The sequence below is a fragment of the Sminthopsis crassicaudata genome, chromosome 4 (genome assembly GCF_048593235.1).
Source record: "Sminthopsis crassicaudata isolate SCR6 chromosome 4, ASM4859323v1, whole genome shotgun sequence".
NCBI lineage: Eukaryota > Metazoa > Chordata > Mammalia > Dasyuromorphia > Dasyuridae > Sminthopsis > Sminthopsis crassicaudata.
The window spans coordinates 337783901-337800798 of NC_133620.1; the positions used below are offsets into that span (position 1 = coordinate 337783901).

The 16898-nt window shown below is 43.0% G+C and overlaps 1 protein-coding gene across 2 annotated transcripts in view; it reads right to left on the reverse strand.

The window, feature by feature from the left end:
• Positions 1-1829: 1829 nt before the first annotated feature.
• The window catches only part of CYGB (cytoglobin), a 62237-nt gene continuing 47168 nt past the window's right edge, over positions 1830-16898 (reverse strand). The window contains exons 2-5 of one of the 2 annotated variants that reach the window (XM_074260816.1): positions 14336-14576; positions 7511-7742; positions 6577-6740; positions 1830-3482 (exon numbers count right to left, since the gene is read on the reverse strand). In XM_074260816.1, the coding sequence (XP_074116917.1) occupies positions 3449-3482; positions 6577-6740; positions 7511-7742; positions 14336-14478 (573 nt within the window). In that variant the 5' untranslated portion in view covers positions 14479-14576 and the 3' untranslated portion in view covers positions 1830-3448. Of the gene's footprint in view, positions 3483-6576; positions 6741-7510; positions 7743-14335; positions 14654-16898 lie in introns of those variants that run through there. The other variant, XM_074260815.1, reaches the window with a different exon arrangement.

Consider the following 16898-nt stretch of genomic DNA (forward strand, 5'->3'; position numbering starts at 1 on the left):
CTTTATTTCAGAGTGATTCTAGGTTCAAAAGCTCCCAGTCTGGCAGAATTCCACTGCTCTGGCTTCAAGACTGTTCAGGTTTTTCAGGGAGTGAATACTATCTCTCTAAAACAGGAATTCTTTGTGTGTGTGTGTGTGTGTGTGTGTGTGTGTGTGTGTGTGTGTGTGTGTGTTTGTGTATTTGTGTGTGTTTGTGTGTGTATGTGACATGGATCCCTCTGGCAGTCTTATGAAGATTATGGACCCCTTCTTAGGATGTTTGTAAATTGAAAAAAATGCTTACTTTCAATTAGAGATAAGTGAAAATAAAGGTGTAGGTTTTTTTCCCCATTCAAGTTCAGAGTTCTTGTGAAATGTATCCATGGACCCCTTTGGGGCCTGTAGACTTCAGATAAAGAATTCCTGCTCTAGAATAATGCCCTAATAAAAGTTCAAAATTCTTTGTTCATGGAGAAACTAAACTAAAATACAAGTAAGTACCCTGATATGCCAGCATTAGTTAGTTGAGAAGATCCCCACATAATTTTGGAAACTGACCCTTTGCTTAGTTTTTTCATTTTGGAGTTACGCTTGTGATTCATGAGAGTTTTTATTATGGAGTTTGGAAAACCAAAAACAAAGGGCATGGGATCAAAGGAACAAGACAAACATTGAGGGATTTGAGGTTATTTTGCTTCCTTTGTCTCCTCTTACTGGTAAATGATGTACTATAGTTTAGGGTGCCAAACACCAATTCTCTATAGCAATCAGGGAACCAAATACAAATAAGAATCTCTTCCCTCTCTTCCTCTATATATCTATAAATTTCTTTAGGGAAGGGGCTAGGCATTTCTCCTAAGAGGGAAAGTAAATATATATTAAGTATTTGTTCTTGTATGGTATCCTGTCTTTCTTCCTTCTTTGAAATGAGACTGAATCATTCCAACTGCATCAAGTGATTGATCCAAACTCAGAAGCTAACACTCTCTTTCAGACTCCAGACATTCCAACCCAGCTGTTCTCTGAAGCCCACTTTCCACTTCTAGCCTTCTGCATTTGTATAAGCCAAGCTCTATGTTCCTATCTTCCTTGAAGGCTTGAATCTGGTACCACCTTCTATGAATTCTTCCTTAACCCTAACCCACACCCCGGTAATTAGTACTTTGTCTTTCCTTGAATTACCCAGTAACATTTATCTTAGGACATTATATCGTTTCCTAGCATCCTCCCCAATAGAATGGAAGTTCCTCGAATTTTAGGGACTACATTTTTTGTCTTTGCAATTCCAGTACCTCCTATGACACATAGAAGACACTTAACAAAAACTTGTTGAATTCTATAGGAATACATGACAGACTACAAAAGCCCACTTCCTTTTTCAGATTTTGAACTAAGTTCTCATCCTAGGGTACAGGGACCCCTTAGGCCTCCTTGGTCAGATTTCATTTAATTTGTGTATTTGGATGGGGAAAAAAAATCACACAGTGATTTTTCACTAACTTCTAATTGAAACTTATTATTATTCAATTATTTTAAAAAATTATAATCTGAAAAAAAGTCCATAGGTTTTGCCATATAGGTCCAATGTAAATATATATTAAACAAATTAAGAACCCTTGCTCAATGATGCGTGCATGCTTGGTGATATAGCATGCTGCAGTACATTTGTGTATGGGTGTGATATGAAATTTATGACTTCTGCCTGGGAAATGAGAAAAGGAGTCCAAGACTGTCTGGAGCTGAGGAGAGTGATGCAATATTCTGGAATTGGAAGTGGGGTGTGGAGTTGATAGGGGGAAGGCCAGAGTCCTGTAGAAGCTGGAGAAAAATGACCATGAGACACGCACAGGTTGAGCAAGAACATCTCTGTTTAATGATACAGTTGGGTCTGGTTACAAACATCAGAAACCTACAAAAAGACAGGCAGTTACAGGAGTGATCACAGGAGTCTGGGACACAGGTATAGCAGCTACAGTAGCAAGGTTTCCTTTGGGGTTGATATGGGAGATACAAATTACCAAGGGTGAAACACAGGGATCCCAAGGCAAGACTAGCCTAGGAAGACAGACAGAGTCATAAAACCTTATACTGGAAAGGAACATTGGATCATCTCATCACAACGGGTATATGGGGGAAGGGGATTCCTCAGGCTTCCTCTCTCCTCCTTGGCTGAACTTCAGATCTAAAGGAAAAATCTAAGACTATAAATGGAAGGAAACCTCATCGATCTTAGATGTTCCCATATCCTACTTTCATTTGAAAGCCAGGTATTGAGGCTGCTGGTCTCACAGTTTTCATAGTGATGACTAGCCCATTTGGGGTAACCTTCAAATGTACCTTCACTGTCATTCATTTTGATGGAGATGGGAGGTAGGCTGGGATAGATATTTGGAATCTTCCCCAAATGCCATGACCTGACCTTTCAGTACTTGGGTAATTAAATTCCTGGAGCTCACTATACCCCTAGGGCAGTCCAGCACAACTAGGTAGTCCTGTATTTCTGATACCCATCTGTCCTGAGCTTCTCAATGCTGATTATAAGCAAAACCATTGACTCAGCTTGACTAGAAAGGAAAGTCAAAGAGTTGCTAAGTCCTTATTGGAGAGTTTTGTTTATGCATAAAAGTTCAAAGGAAAGAGTTGGGGATCAAGCTCAGGGCAAATGTCAGCTCTCCTTGCCCTTATCCTGAAGATGGGGCTACTTTTTACCTCACTTCTTCTATCTTTGAAATGAGCTTGAATTCATCTCACCTTTCCAAAGATAATGAGCCCTCTATGCTCTTCTATGCTAACTTAGATTCTCTATTTCCATGGAATATTTCTCCATAGCTATCTTCTTCCCCTGAGCCTGGCCATGAACCTCTCCCCTCAGGAGACATATATGGACAGAAAAAAAAAAAAAGAAGAAACAGAGGCTTTAGTATGTGCCCCTAGGCCCAAAGGCCTGCAGCTGCAGGTACAGGTTATATATATAAATATATATATAATGTATATATATACTGTATATATAATATATTTTTATATGCGGTAGATGTGCGTGTATGATACTATAGATATGTCACATTGAGACCTGCATGCTGGTCAGGCAGATAGAAACAGTGGCTGGTTTATTCCTGAATAGGAATTATTACAAATCTTGCCCTGCCTGTCCGCCAGTCCCTCAGCCTGGTCTCTCTCTAACAGAGGATAGAAAAGCTACAAATAGTGGGCCCAGCTCTGTAGGGAGATCCCCTACAACTCTCCCCAGCAGTTCCCACCAGGTGGGCCCCAGAGCTGCACTCAGCATCCAGATGGCTAGGGTCACCTCCCAGCAGCTCTCAGAATAGCCAGAGTGGTAGCCTTACTCTCTGGAGATGATTCCATTCTTCCAGCTTCCTCAGCACCAAGGTACAAAGGGACAAATTGGTCCTTGGAGCTTGGCCTTCTGTTCAAGGTGCTGCCAGGGAGTGGGAGAGGAGGGAATGGGACATTATGACCTAGAAGAGGGCAGCGTGGCTTCTGGGCTGTGGATAAGATGAGAGAGACAAACAGACAGACAGACAGTCAGAGACAGAGAGAGAGAGAAAGAAAGAGAGAGAGGAGACAAGGTTATAGATGTACATTGGATTTAGCCTTACAGTTTTGGAAAGGAGACCTCTGCAGACTCCTTTATAAAGAACTCCTTTTTATACACATACATACATACTCTCTCTATGTATATGAGGTTATGGGCACATAATATCTATAGGCCCAATACCCACACAATATCAATATATTCATATATCTCTCACTTACACATTTATTTATTTATTCATCCCTCAGTTAATTCATTTTCTTCTTCTTCTTCTTTTTTTTTTTTTTTTTTTTTGAGGCAATCAGATTTAAGTGACTTGCTCAGGGTTACACAATTGGTAAGTGTCTAAGGCCAGACTCAGGTCCTCCTGAATACAAATTGCCTCTCATGCCTATAAATGTTCTCTCTTTTCCTCAGCTGTTCCTTACTGATTTCTCTGACTTCCTTTTAAGCCTCAACTACAATCCCACCTTCTCTAGGACATCTTCCCCAACACTCTTAATTTTATTGCCTTCCCGCTATTAATTATTTCCTATTTATCCTGAGTGTGACTTGCTTTGTATAGATTTGTTGGAATGTCTCAGGTTCCTTGAGGATAGATATTGGAGCAGCCTGGCCTCTTTCTGTATCTTAAGAGCTTAGCACAATGTGTGGCCCACAAAAATGTTTAGTGATTGATTAATTACCATGACGGCAGACCAGCCAAGAAAGTTGGGTGTCTAACTTAGTATTGCTTCCTTTCTGACAGAAAATGGGAAAAATACTCTGTATGCTCTAATGTCTGTCGTTTGGTTCCCTGGCTCCATCCCAACATTTTAAGAATTTCAGACCAACCTTAGGTCTCAACAGGAGTTTGGGGGCCTCCCCTGTCAATATATACACCCAACCTTCTAGGATCAAGGGGAAGCATGACAAGGTAGATCTAGGAGGTCATGACCTAGGAGTTAACCTTTGATACTCCCAGCCCAGATCTCCCAGTTAAGAACAAAAAGCATGTGAAGACTTGAAAGGACTGTCTAGCTCTCTGATATTCTTTGATCTACATAGCTGATGCATTCAGGTTTGAGCCAAAAGAGAGAACCTTGGGATGACTAGGATGGATAGCAGCAATGGGAAAGAAGAGGTCCTGTAGACAATTCTCACCTATTTCCTTTCTCTTGTTTAGAAGTAGAGAAGGAGGATTTTAGCTCTCCAAAATATTTCTCAGATTGTTTGGGATTTGGCAAAACAGGAGTCCCTTGGGATGGCTGGGGTGAAGGGAGGGGAGGATGCAGGGTGTTAGGAAAATGTCCTCCATATGTTTCTGATTCACTGGTACTGCACAACAGCCTGTTTAGCCAGCTCTGGTTATGGAATCCAAAAGCTCTCTCCAGGCTCCTGTAAAAATCCTTTTTTTTTTTTTTTTTTTTTTCTGGAAGCAGGAAGTCTCATATCCTAGCTGTAAATAAACTGCTGCCTGGAGATCCTGCATAAGTATAGAGTCAACTGGAGGACAAGCTCCCATCTGCTCCAAATGACCTTTGTTGGGGGGTGCCCAACCTTTTTCTCTTCCTCAGGTTACTACAACTATCCTTGTGTCAGGGCAGTTCCTATTTTCCCCCAAGTAGGTAAAAATATCCTTGTTTTCCCATTCCCCCCCAGAGGCTGATGGACAGACCCAAGGGCCAGATGTGCACATCTGCAATCTGCAGTCGGCTTTGCTATGGCTGAGTCCAGGTTTCACTCCAGAAATGATGTCAGGAAAAAGGGTGGTGGGGGAGGGGGGAGTAGAAAGAAAAATTCACTGCAGCCCCTCATTCAGTCAGAGACAGGAAGGCTGGAAGATGAGGGTCAGAAGGCTTAGACTCTGTTTTTGGACTTCAGGGACCTCCCCAACAGCAACATCAGGGAGGCAACTTATAGAGTAGGAGTCTAGCAGGCTCTCCACAGTCGTGGAAAGCAGGAAGGGGGGGAGGAGAGAAAGTGTGTTTTTCATGGGGAAACTCCTTGGAATGTTTCCTCAAAATATGGATCTTGAATTGTTCCCTGACCTCAGACTAGCTCTTTCCCTGCCTCTACTTTCTCTTGTTCATTTTTTTCTCTATCCCCTCAGCTCCCAGGATCAGCCTTCTCACTGGGCCTATGCTGGTCATGTTCTGATTTCTGTATGTCTCAGAACCACTGGGCAATTCCTTGCCTCCCCTTCCCTTCTCTCCTCTTCATTCTCTTCCTTAGAGTAACTATGGCCAGCTCTGGAAAGGAGCCTAGTTATCCTTCTTGAATTAGCCACAGAGATTCTCACTGTAAGTCAATTACCTACTCTACCAAATGGACTTTAACCTTAGGAGTGAGTGACTTCTCTGTCACCTGCTGGTTAGTGTATGGGGGCAAACTGTGTGTGTGTGTGTGTGTGTGTGTATGTAAGTTAAGGAAAAAATATCTGTGGATATATATGTAGGCTTGTAAGTGTGCCTGTGTGGTCTCCACATGATTTTTACTGGCTTCAGACCATGTCAAAGCAGAAGTTGGGAATACTGGATTAAAAAAAACACACATCCCCATGTGATTTGTGTCTGGGGAGGAAGCAGCCTTTGCTGGCTTGGTCTGAACTGGCTCCAGTTCTGATGAGCTACATTCCTGTTGGGATTCAAAGAGGCGTCTCTGTCCTTTGGCTGTCCATAGCCTCAGGAAGGTTCTATACTCCTTAGGGAAAGAAATTTCTAGCTCAGAGATCTCTCTGAGGGGGAAGAGCCTGGGAAACAGGACTAGTTGAATAGGTTTACAAAATAAGGAAAAACAAGATCCCAGGTCTCCCTTTCCTGCTACTAACCCAATCAAATTCCCAGTCCAACTGCCCTGAAAATAGCTCTTTAACTTTCTCCATGTCTTTTTGCCATAACTAAAGAAAATCTGGGACCTGGAGAGATCTAGAGGCAGTAAAAGACAACAAATGTGTGTGTGTGTGTGTGTGTGTGTGTATGTGTGTGTGCGTGTGTGTGTGTGTGTTAGGAAAAGGGGTGTCATGGTGGTGGTTTCTTTGCCCACACTCTTGCCAGCCTGCTCACATGTTGGTGGTGGGGAGCTGCTGCACCCAGCCCACTTCCTTGTAGGCAGCAGTCACGTGGCTGTAGATGACGGTTCTCAACTTGGACCAAGCTCTCTGCGTCTCAGATGGGAAGTCATTAGCACACTCCTCAGCAATCACCTCCAGAATGACTCCAGAGAGGATCTGGGGATTGAGGAAGGAAGGGTGGGAGTGAACAATTGTCTCTTTATGCTTTCCTTCATCCCCTTCGTATATAGTAGGCTCTTCTATCCCACAATGAACATATCTAAACTAACAAAATTCCTTAACAGCTCCGGGCTTAATACAATCAGGCATCATGCTGAGGGAAACTGGTACAGGAAGCAGAATGGTATAAGGGAAAGTATGGTCTTTGAGTCAGAAGACCTATACTGGAATCCCAACTGTTAATGACTGTATGACACTAGAAAAGTAACTTCTTTGAGTCTTAGTTCTCCCAATTTAAAAATGAGGAATTTGGAATAGGTGGGTCTCCAAGATCTTTCCCAGCTTTAGTTGTCTATGATTACAGGATACTGGAAGTCAGTGAGTCTTCCACCCCATGGGAATGGGATGAAAAAGTCCTGGCCTTCAATCCCAGTACACTTTGTTTTTCCCAGTGACCTTTTCTGATCCACAGCTGGCTTATACCATTTTTCTTAATCTTCAGTGAACTGCCTCCACCCTTGGGTTAGTAGTCACAGAATCTTATCAACTCAGTGAATAGTATAGCTATGGACAGAACAGGGATTAAAAAGTCCAGGGTGATGATAACTGCTCCCCTTAATCTCTCAGAGATTCTTTTCATAGACGTATTGAGACTGCTAGGCAGCTTTGGTTTTCAGGAGACTGGGCATAGCCTATTGGCTCCAGGTGACTCTAGGAGCTTTGGGTAGCAATAGCTTCCCTGTGTTTATCTGAAGATTGGGGCATACCTTGAAGTAGACGGGTTCCACCTTGTGCTTCAGAGCATGGGCTTTGCCCACCAGTGCCAAAACAGAGGACACTTTGTCAGGGTCATGCAGATTTTCCACCACAGTGTTGAGGGCACCCATGACCCGACAGGCATGCTTGCGCAACTGTGGGCTTCGCTCCATCTCCAGTGGCTCTTCCAGGTGCTGGAACTGACTGAAATACTGTTTGGCAGAGGGAAAGTTCACAAAGAACCTAGAGAAGAGAGGAGAAAGGAGCAGGAGTCAGAGGGAGTGAGAGAGTGGGTTCAGTTCAGTCATCATCCCATTTGCCCCAAGGCCCCACTTCAGTAGCTCCTTTAACTGGCCCCTTAAGGAGGGATAGGGAGAGGATAAAGGACATTCCTTCCTCTCCTCTCCTCTCCTCTCCTCTCCTCTCCTCTCCTCTCCTCTCCTCTCCTCTCCTCTCCTCTCCTCTCCTCTCCTCTCCTCTCCCCTCCCCTCCTCTCCCCTCCCATCCCCTCCCCTTCCCTCCCTCCCTCCCTCCCTCCCTCCCTTCCTTCCTTCCTTCCTTTTCAAATTTTTTTTTTATTAACAGGATTTTGTGGGAGATTAAAAATGGCAATAACAGCAAAAAAGAAGATGAGAGATGACTGTCTCAGATGCCCTGTCTCATCCCTCTTCCATTCCCCCATTTCAGTGTCTCTTCTCCTTCCCTTTCCAGTTATACTGAAGGACATTCCTTCCTGTCTGCTGATTGCAAGAAGGGATTCTTTCACTCTTGGCATTTGCAATCCCAGCACCTAGCACAGTACCTGGTATAATGAGAATAAATACTTACTGATTGATTGATTGCCTTCTCACTTTCTCATAGGAGAAAATTATTTGAATTCTTCAAGAGAAGAACCCTTCATCAAGGTCCCCCATAACTTTTTCTATTTTATGTAGAGAATGTTATCCTTTTCTAATGAAATTGTAAACTCATAATGACAAGAATCTTAGTTCTTATCTGAACTTTTTACTCTAATCCAGTGCCTAGAAGAGTGTTCTATAATACATTAGCCAGGTCAGTTTTATATTCATTTCTCCTTCCTACTGTGCTTCACGTTAATTCTCTAACTTCACACGCCTGGCTGTCCTTTTCTATCTGATCCATTTTTCATAACCCATATCAAGCCCATAATAGTTATCACTTGATTGGTTGATTTGTTTTCATTATCTTCAATGTGTTATTATATATTATCACTAAATTGGAAATTCCCAAATGGGCAGGCATCTCCCTGTTCCCAGTCTCAACCCTTTCCAATATATCCCACATCTTTTAATTCTCCTAAAATACCTTCTTTCTGTGCATACTTAAATGACCTTCCATTGCTGCCTCATATTTTATGACATTCAAGGCCTTGTACAATCTTGCCTCTATTTACCCTGCAATCTTCTCTCCCATTACTCCTTTCCATAAGGCTTTCCACTCAAATCAAATTGGTTTGCTTTTATTCCCCAAACTGGATACATCACATGCCTGCCTCTTAGAATTTCCCTTTGCTTGAAATGCCTCTCCTCCTCTCTCCTTGTTTTGCCCTTCAATGCCCTCTTACATAAAATTTTCTCCAAATGCACCTGCCTATAAGAATCCTTCCCCTGGATTACTGCAGTAGTTAACTATCTGTTTCATTTATATGGTAGTTGTCATTTGCTACCTAGTTTTATTTCTTACTATGAATGTATCCTTTCTATCTAATTAGATAGAAATTAAATTTGAGAGCAGGTTTCTTGGTACATAGTACAGAGAGCCTTATCTAAGGACAATTGTAAATGTTTGTTACGATGATACAAATTCTAGTTATTTATAGAAATTACTTTGTATCAACTCTTTAATCTTTTGTATCTAACTTATTTTCATGTTACTTCCCTCCCACTTCCTCCCTTCTTTAAAAAAAAACAAACAAACAAGTTTTTTGAGGGCCTGGACCATTTTGTTTCTTTTTTTCTTTTTCTTTTTCTTTTTCTTTTTTTTTTTTTTTTGGTCTCCAAGGCATAGTAAGCTACCTGGTGCTTAATAAATAACTGAATTCCAAATATAAATCCTTGATGACTATTTGTTGAAAATTATGTGATCCCATGAATAGAGGGAGAAGGCACAAATGAATTGCAATCCATATTGCAAAAGATTAAAGTATTTATTAAATTAAGCCTCTAGAAACTCTAATATTGTTAATTTAGATTTTAGTTAATTGTGATAATATTTCTTAACCTTTCTCATTGTTAGTAGGGAATAAAGCTGGGCATGCATATAAAGCTTTTTCATACTGCCTTGTGGACCTGCTTTGGAGAAATGAATCTCTCTCTCTCTCTCTCTCTCTCTCTCTCTCTCTCTCTCTCTCTCTCTCTCTCTCTCTCTCTCTTTCTCTCTCTCTCTCTTCTCTCTCTCTCTCTTCTCTCTCTGTCTGTCTACTCTCTCTCTCTTCTCTCTCTGTCTGTCTCTCTCTCTCTCTCTCTCTTTCTCTCTCTCTCTCTTCTCTCTCTGTCTGTCTACTCTCTCTCTCTCTCTTCTCTCTCTGTCTGTCTACTCTCTCTCTCTCTCTCTCTCTCTCTCTCTCCTCTCTCTGTCTGTATCTCTGTCTCTCTGTCTGTCTCTCTGTCTCTCTGTCTCTGTCTCTGTCTCTGTCTCTCTCTCTGTCTCTCTGTCTCTCTCTCTCTCTCTCTCTCTCTCTCTCTCTCTCTCTCTCTCTCTCTCTTTGCATGTGTTGGCAGAGAAGGGGCATAGGAATAGATAGCAACATGAAAACAGAAAATTAAATATAAAAGATATAAAATTTCTACTAAATAACTCGAATTAATATCATCAATAAATAATGAATCTGTTTTCAAAGGATTCTCAAGCTAATTGGAGAGGATGCATTCATAATAATGATAATGAAAGGTAGCAAAGAGTGAGTTTCAAATATGAGTTAGGACTAAGGAAAGCAGAAAAAGCCAAAGCTTTGAGCCCAAAAGTAGGGGGAGGAGGGGCATAGTTTGGGCAGTGACTTAGGATTTAGAAGAGTCCATCTTTGCTGCTGATTGTGGACAAAAATTGCTTTTTGTACATTAAAAATGAAGGAGAATATTCCCTACATCAAAGGTATGTAGTAAGGACAAATAAGAGGACAGATATAAGAATGCCTGGAATGTATATTAGCAGTATCTTCATTTGAGCTAAGGATAGGGTCTCATTTTTTTTTAAGAAAATATGCATCATAATTTATTATTATTATTGAAATCATAATTACTAAAGCCCTGGGGTAACAGTGTCCTAGGGATCTGCCTACTTCTATATAGTTAATGGAGACTAGGCTGACCAGACATATTTTGGTCCCAGTTCCCAATACCCCTTCCCCAATTACTCTTGTCCCCTCACTCTTGTGAGGAAAAAAAGCTAGCACAAATAGGTCCATTGGAGTTGTCATCTCCCTGAGACAGCTGGGCCTCCCAAAAGAGCCCAAAATAGGTTTCTCTGAATGTGAGGGGGAAGGTGTCAGAGTTACAACCCAGAGGGGAGCCTCTGAATAGTACTGGGTGTTCCCTCACTGCTTTGCTTATAGAGTGTGTAGAATCCTAACTTGGGGGTAGGGGAAAAGAAACAGTCCTAACAGTCCTAAATGATTCTTCATCCATAACCACCTTAGTTGTGAGGATGGAGAACGCTTGTTTTCTCTACTTCACCCTATTCCATGACAGATTATAGTGAAAACTGAGGGTTCAGAGAAGAGTTAATGCCCTTTTTTCACTCAGGAGTCACTGACTGGGAAAACGGCAGAAGGTGGTGAGTGTGGAGAGCAGACGGGACTTCTGTCTCTGCATTTTCTCCAGCTAAGAAGCAGTAGTTCCCAAAGCTACAATGAATTACATTTGTGACCCCAACTTTTTAGGGGGTGTACCTGAGAGAGGTAGAAAGATAGAGGTGCAGGGTGATCTTAGCTAGAGGGTTTTAAGAGATGTGACATAAATCTTGTCCCTAGTCAGTAATCATGTTCCAAATGACTCAACTTTTGACATATCCAACTCAGACAAAGGGATCAGGGACTGTGAAGCCAAGAAATAGGGTAGCTGATTGGGAAATAGGGAAAATGAGGCAATGAAACACAAGACTGGGTTGAAGAAATTTGTAGCTCATTTAATTCCTCCCTGGTTCTGGGACTGCTTGGTTTCCCCTTGGCAAAGCTTTCTATAATTTTGAACTTCCTAAGGTTTTACCCTATGGAGTAACCAGCTAGATAGTGTGGTGGCTAGAATTCTGGATCTGGAGTCAGGTAGTCCTGAATTCAAATCCTGACTAGGATGCTTAGTAGTCATGTGACCCTTGGTAGCTCACTTCCTCATCTTTAAAATAGGGGTAATAATAGCATTTACTGAACAGGGTGGTTATGAGTTTTAAACTGGAATAATATGCCACTATTTAGGTATTAACTATTAGGGGTGTGTTACCTTTTATGTTCTGTTCTCTCCCACTCCTTGGAGCAAAAGGGCCTTTCTCTTCTATGGAGCCCCATATCAAGGATGTGGCTGACATCAAAATGAATTAAGGATTCTCACTGTAGAGCTATGAGCATCCATCCAGGCCATTGTTCCATGTACCAGCACTGAGACCCATCCAATTGAAATGAATCCAATAGAACAACTGTCTAGTTATCTAAGAAATACTTTTGTGGGAAGAAGGAAAGGAAGAAATGAAATGTGCATTTATTAAGTATTTATTAAGTGTCAAGCACTGGGCTAAATTTTGTTAGAAATAATAGTATCTCATTTGATTCTTAAAATGGCCTTGGGAGATGGGTGTTATCATTATTCCTATTTTGCAGTAGAGGAAATTAAGGCCAAAAGAGGTTAAATAGCTTTCCCAGGATCACTCAGCCAGCAGATTTCTGAGGCCAAATATAATTTAGATGTGCTTAGCTCCAGGTTCAGACTCTAGACACTAAACTACCCAATTGCCCAATCATTGCCTTCATTATCTATGCAACTGTCATTATTGACCCTAAAGTAGTGGTTAAGTTCCATAATAGGGATGGAATTAGAAGAATTGGGATTTTTTTTGTTTCTTTTTTTCTGTTTTTTTGAATCTTGAGATGCCTAGGCATTTAACTTCATTCTTTTTTCCTCTTTATTACTTTCTCTCCTCAGATTCGTGGGGTGATTCAATCTCCTCCTTCAGGGGAAGTTTGATTCCCCAGACTCTTGCTCTCTCATTAGTTTCAGTTATCTGTTGCTAAATTGTGAGCTCAGGTGCAAGCATATGCATATGTAGGTAAGAACAAGGTTATAGATTAAAATCTGTGACATTATAAATGTATCCTGTAGATTAATAATCTATTTGTATGGGTTCAGACATAAGCATATCTGTTTCTGTGAAAGTCTGTAGGTCCACTGTGCCTGAAATTGTTCCTCTGTGGTTTCTAGGCTGGACTTACAACTCTCTCCAGAGTTGTCTTTTTTTTTTTTTTTCCCTTCTTCCTCAAGAGACCGCCTCTAATTTTATCAGTAGAGTTTTTTTTTTTTCTTTTTACCCAGAAGTTTAAGTTGGGATCTTGTTTAGTAGCTGAGTCTGTACGAAGTAGCTGCCTCTATGTGAGAAAGGGTTGTGATCTTAACTTGTGGTAGTGTCTGTCACCTCATGTGTGGGTCTAGGAGACCCTAAATGAGTAAAGGCATTATTATATCTATGTCTGAGAAGAAGATTGTACCTGAGTAGGTGTGTGAGTTGTATAGATAAGAGACCCCAGCTCAAAGGGTGCAGGGTGGGGTTCTTCTGGAAGTAACTTTTTTTCTTTCTCTTTTCCTTCCTTCCTTCCTTCCTTCCTTCCTTCCTTCCTTCCTTCCTTCCTTCCTTCCTTCCTTCCTTCCTTCCTTCCTTCCTTCCTTCCTTCCTTCCTTCCTTCCTTCCTTCCTTCTTTCCTTCCTTCCTTTCTTTCTCTCTCTCTCTCTCTTTCTTTCTTTAGCAGAAGATGATAAAAAGGAGAAAGAAGATAAGGAATTTCCTCCTGAAGCTCCTTCCTTACTCTGTAAAACCTAACTGGGACTGTATCCTTGGAGAGAAAGTAATTTCATGTCTTGGGGTGAAAGCAGATCCATCAGAAGGGTCATCTTTTTCAGTTCTTGGTTCTGTTCATTTGGTATAAGGATATTAGAACTGAGATTAAGAGGCCTGAGGAGGAGAAGAGAGGGAGAAGACTTTGGAACAGAGTATTATGAGAATAGAGGAAGGAAATTAGGGTCACTAGGCCTGAATCAGAATTGGATATGCCCTCTGATCTATTCTCTTATTCTTTTTTCATCTCAATCAAGTGGTTTTTGATCAGATAGGAGATGCAAACTCCTTTCCCTCCATGATTCTCAGTTTTCCCATTTCCAGAATGGGGAGAACATAGCCTTTGTCCCCATGTGAGGAGGAGCAAAATTAGGGCTTGTCAAATCTTTGCTGAAATATTGACTGTGATGTTTAGAAAAGGAAGAAGATAAGATGGGGTGGGGGGCACTGTTTTGCGATGGAGGTTCACTTGCTAAGATCTGGATGGAGAGTCCCTGAAACAGCAGCAATGGCATGCCTAGCTGGCACAAGCATTCTTGTGCCTTTCTTTCCTTGCTGCCCCTCAATCCTAGGGAAATCGCCTCTGGTGCTTAGTCCTGTCCATCTAGAAGCCTACAGGAGGCCACGACCCCTTCCCTCAAACTGCACTGGGGTGTTTAGAGCCAGAGACTGACCCCAGCTAGCTCCTCACCAAATGCCTTCTCTTAGGACTCCAGGTTGGAGTCAAGGAGTAGTGGCCGGGCGTTATCCGGGTTGGGTCAAGGATCGGGAATGACACTCACCTCACCAGGATGGCCACCCCCACGTCCTCGCAGTTGGCATATAGCCGGGCCCACGTATCCTGAACCGCCTTCCTCTCGGTCTCGGACAGCTCCTCGCTCCGCTCTCTCCGCTCAATCTCCATCTCGCCCGGCACTTTCTCCATGAGCAGTAGGGCTGAGGAAAGCAGCAGCGGCACCTCTGCAGAGTCAAATAGATGCCGAGACCCCGGGGTACAGGGGAACCTTGGTGCGTGCGCTTTGCCTGTGGTAGAGACAGTGTCTTTCTCTTCCTCTCTTCCCCTCTCTTCCTCTCTCTCTCTCTCTCTCTTCCTCTCTCTCTCTCTCTCTCTCTCTCTCTCTCTCTCTCTCTCTCTCTCTCTCTCTCTCTCTCTCTCTCTCTCTCTCTCTCTCTCTCTCTCTCCTCCCTCTCTCTGCGTGCGTGTATATGTATATGGAGCAAGGGGCGGGAGATGGGGTGGGTGGGGGGACCTCGGGGGCGGGGAGGTGATCTGCGGGAGGGAGATAAATTTTCCAGCACCACCAACCAGAGAAGTGTACGGGCTGAGATTGGAGCTGAGGAGTGGGAGATCTGACTCCCGCCCTCTAAGCACTCTCCTCGGCCCTGAGTGTGCGTGTGTTTGGTAAGTGTGCGTTGATGTGTCTGGGCGACTTAGGATGGATGTCACTCTGCGTGGCTTGTCAGTGGCAATGCATGTGTGTGCAAGCGCGCGCATGTCTCGGTATCTCGCTGCGTGGCGGAATCGGGATGTGTGTGTGTGTGTGTGTGTGTGTGTGTGTGTGTGTGTGTGTGTGTGTGTATGTGTGTGTGTGTGTGTACTCGTGTGCGCGCACGCCCTGGCGCGTCCGTGCTCGCGTCCCTCGCACCGCGGTTGAACTGACTCAAAGTCCAACATTCACCACTGGCATTTTCCGCCTCCTACCTCCACCCAGCACCGGCGCCGGGACGCGCTACTGCAACGGATTTGCGCTGTTAGATGGGTTCCCTCTCCTTCATCCCCAATTTCTTGCCAGCGGGCAGCCAGAACTCTCCCCCCGCTCCGCCCCTCCCCTCAGACAGTCGAGCAGCTTTTATGACTCAGGGATTTTCTCAGTTTTTTCACTGCCCTTTGGGTGCGGGGGTTAACTCAGTTGTGACCGCCGGATCTAGGGCCAGACTCAGACGAATAGAAGGTTCGGCTCGCAACAGCAGAGGACAACTCTCCTTAACCTTAACCTCCTTAACCTCCCACCTCTCCACAGTCCTCAGCCAACGCACACACAGAATGATGCTGATAAGCTCCTTTAGGAGGCTGGGTTAGGGGAGACAAGGAAAAAGCAGAAATGTGGAAAAACACCAAGAATGAGGCCCTCTCTGTAGGCCCAGCTGTGGGACTAGGGTCCGGGGCACAGGAAAGTCCTGTGGAAGTTGAGAGAGAGCAACAGCAGAAGGGGATCTTCATGGTTGAGGAGTGGTAGGAGACTGACAGATATTTGTAAGTGGATCAAAGGGTCAAGATCAGGGCTCCATGGCTCCTCCAGGAGATTGATCCTCTCCCCAATCCAATCTAATTCAATTCAGCAAACACTTCTTAATTATATCTATCTGAGTGTGTGGAAAGAAACAGTTTTTCTCTTCAATTCAATTCAGTAAACTAAGAAGTGTGCTATTAAGGGTACACTAGGGACACAAAAAGAGGCAAAAGACAATTCCTGTCCTTGAGGAACTTGTAGTCTACTGAGGTGATAGAATACAAATAATTTGAAACTTGAATACTATAAACATGCAAGAGGCCAGAGACTTTTGGGAAGGAAAGATCATGTCTAATTTAGGAAGATAAGGAGGAGCTGAGGATAGAATAAAGAGGGAACTCATGTCTTCCTACCACCTCTGAAGGATCCTTGAGGGAGAAGGTCTAGCTCTCTGACATGAACTATTTCCAACTATCTGGGTCTCTTCCACTCAATGTCTAATTGCAAAACCCCTCTTTGCTTCTGCCGCTAACTTTTTTGAGTGGGGAGGATTTATGGAAGAGCTTGGGCTTCCAACTCTAAATCATGCAGAGGATCAAACAAAAGAGAGATTGCAGGAGATAGATTTCAGGCCCATGCTACTTAATCGGATTTATGTGGCTCTCTCTGAATCTCCAGTCTTCTGATGTCTGAGCCTCCACTTGGCAAAGCTTAGCTCAAACTCCAAATGCAGGACCTTTCTTCAAATCACCCTCAAGTTCCTAAATGGAGAAAGAGCAGCAATATTTAATGACTGGGATGGGTCTACATAACAGTTCTCACTTCTTTCTGGCTCCTCCAGTCCTCTTAAAAATCTCTTTCCCACATAGCTTTTTGGTTCAGACAGCTCTCTACCTTTGCATCTGTGCCTCTGTCTCTCTCCAATATATTAAGCACCTCTGGTAAATAATGCTGTGCAAAGCATGCAAAGGTTAATAAGACATAAATATTGTTTTTCTTCTTGCTTCAATGACCTTCCACTCCTTCCATGGCTCAGATGAGATTTCAGAGTATTTAACTGTTGGCAAATTGCAGTCTCATACAGATTCCCTGTTCCAATGAACTCTTTCCTTCT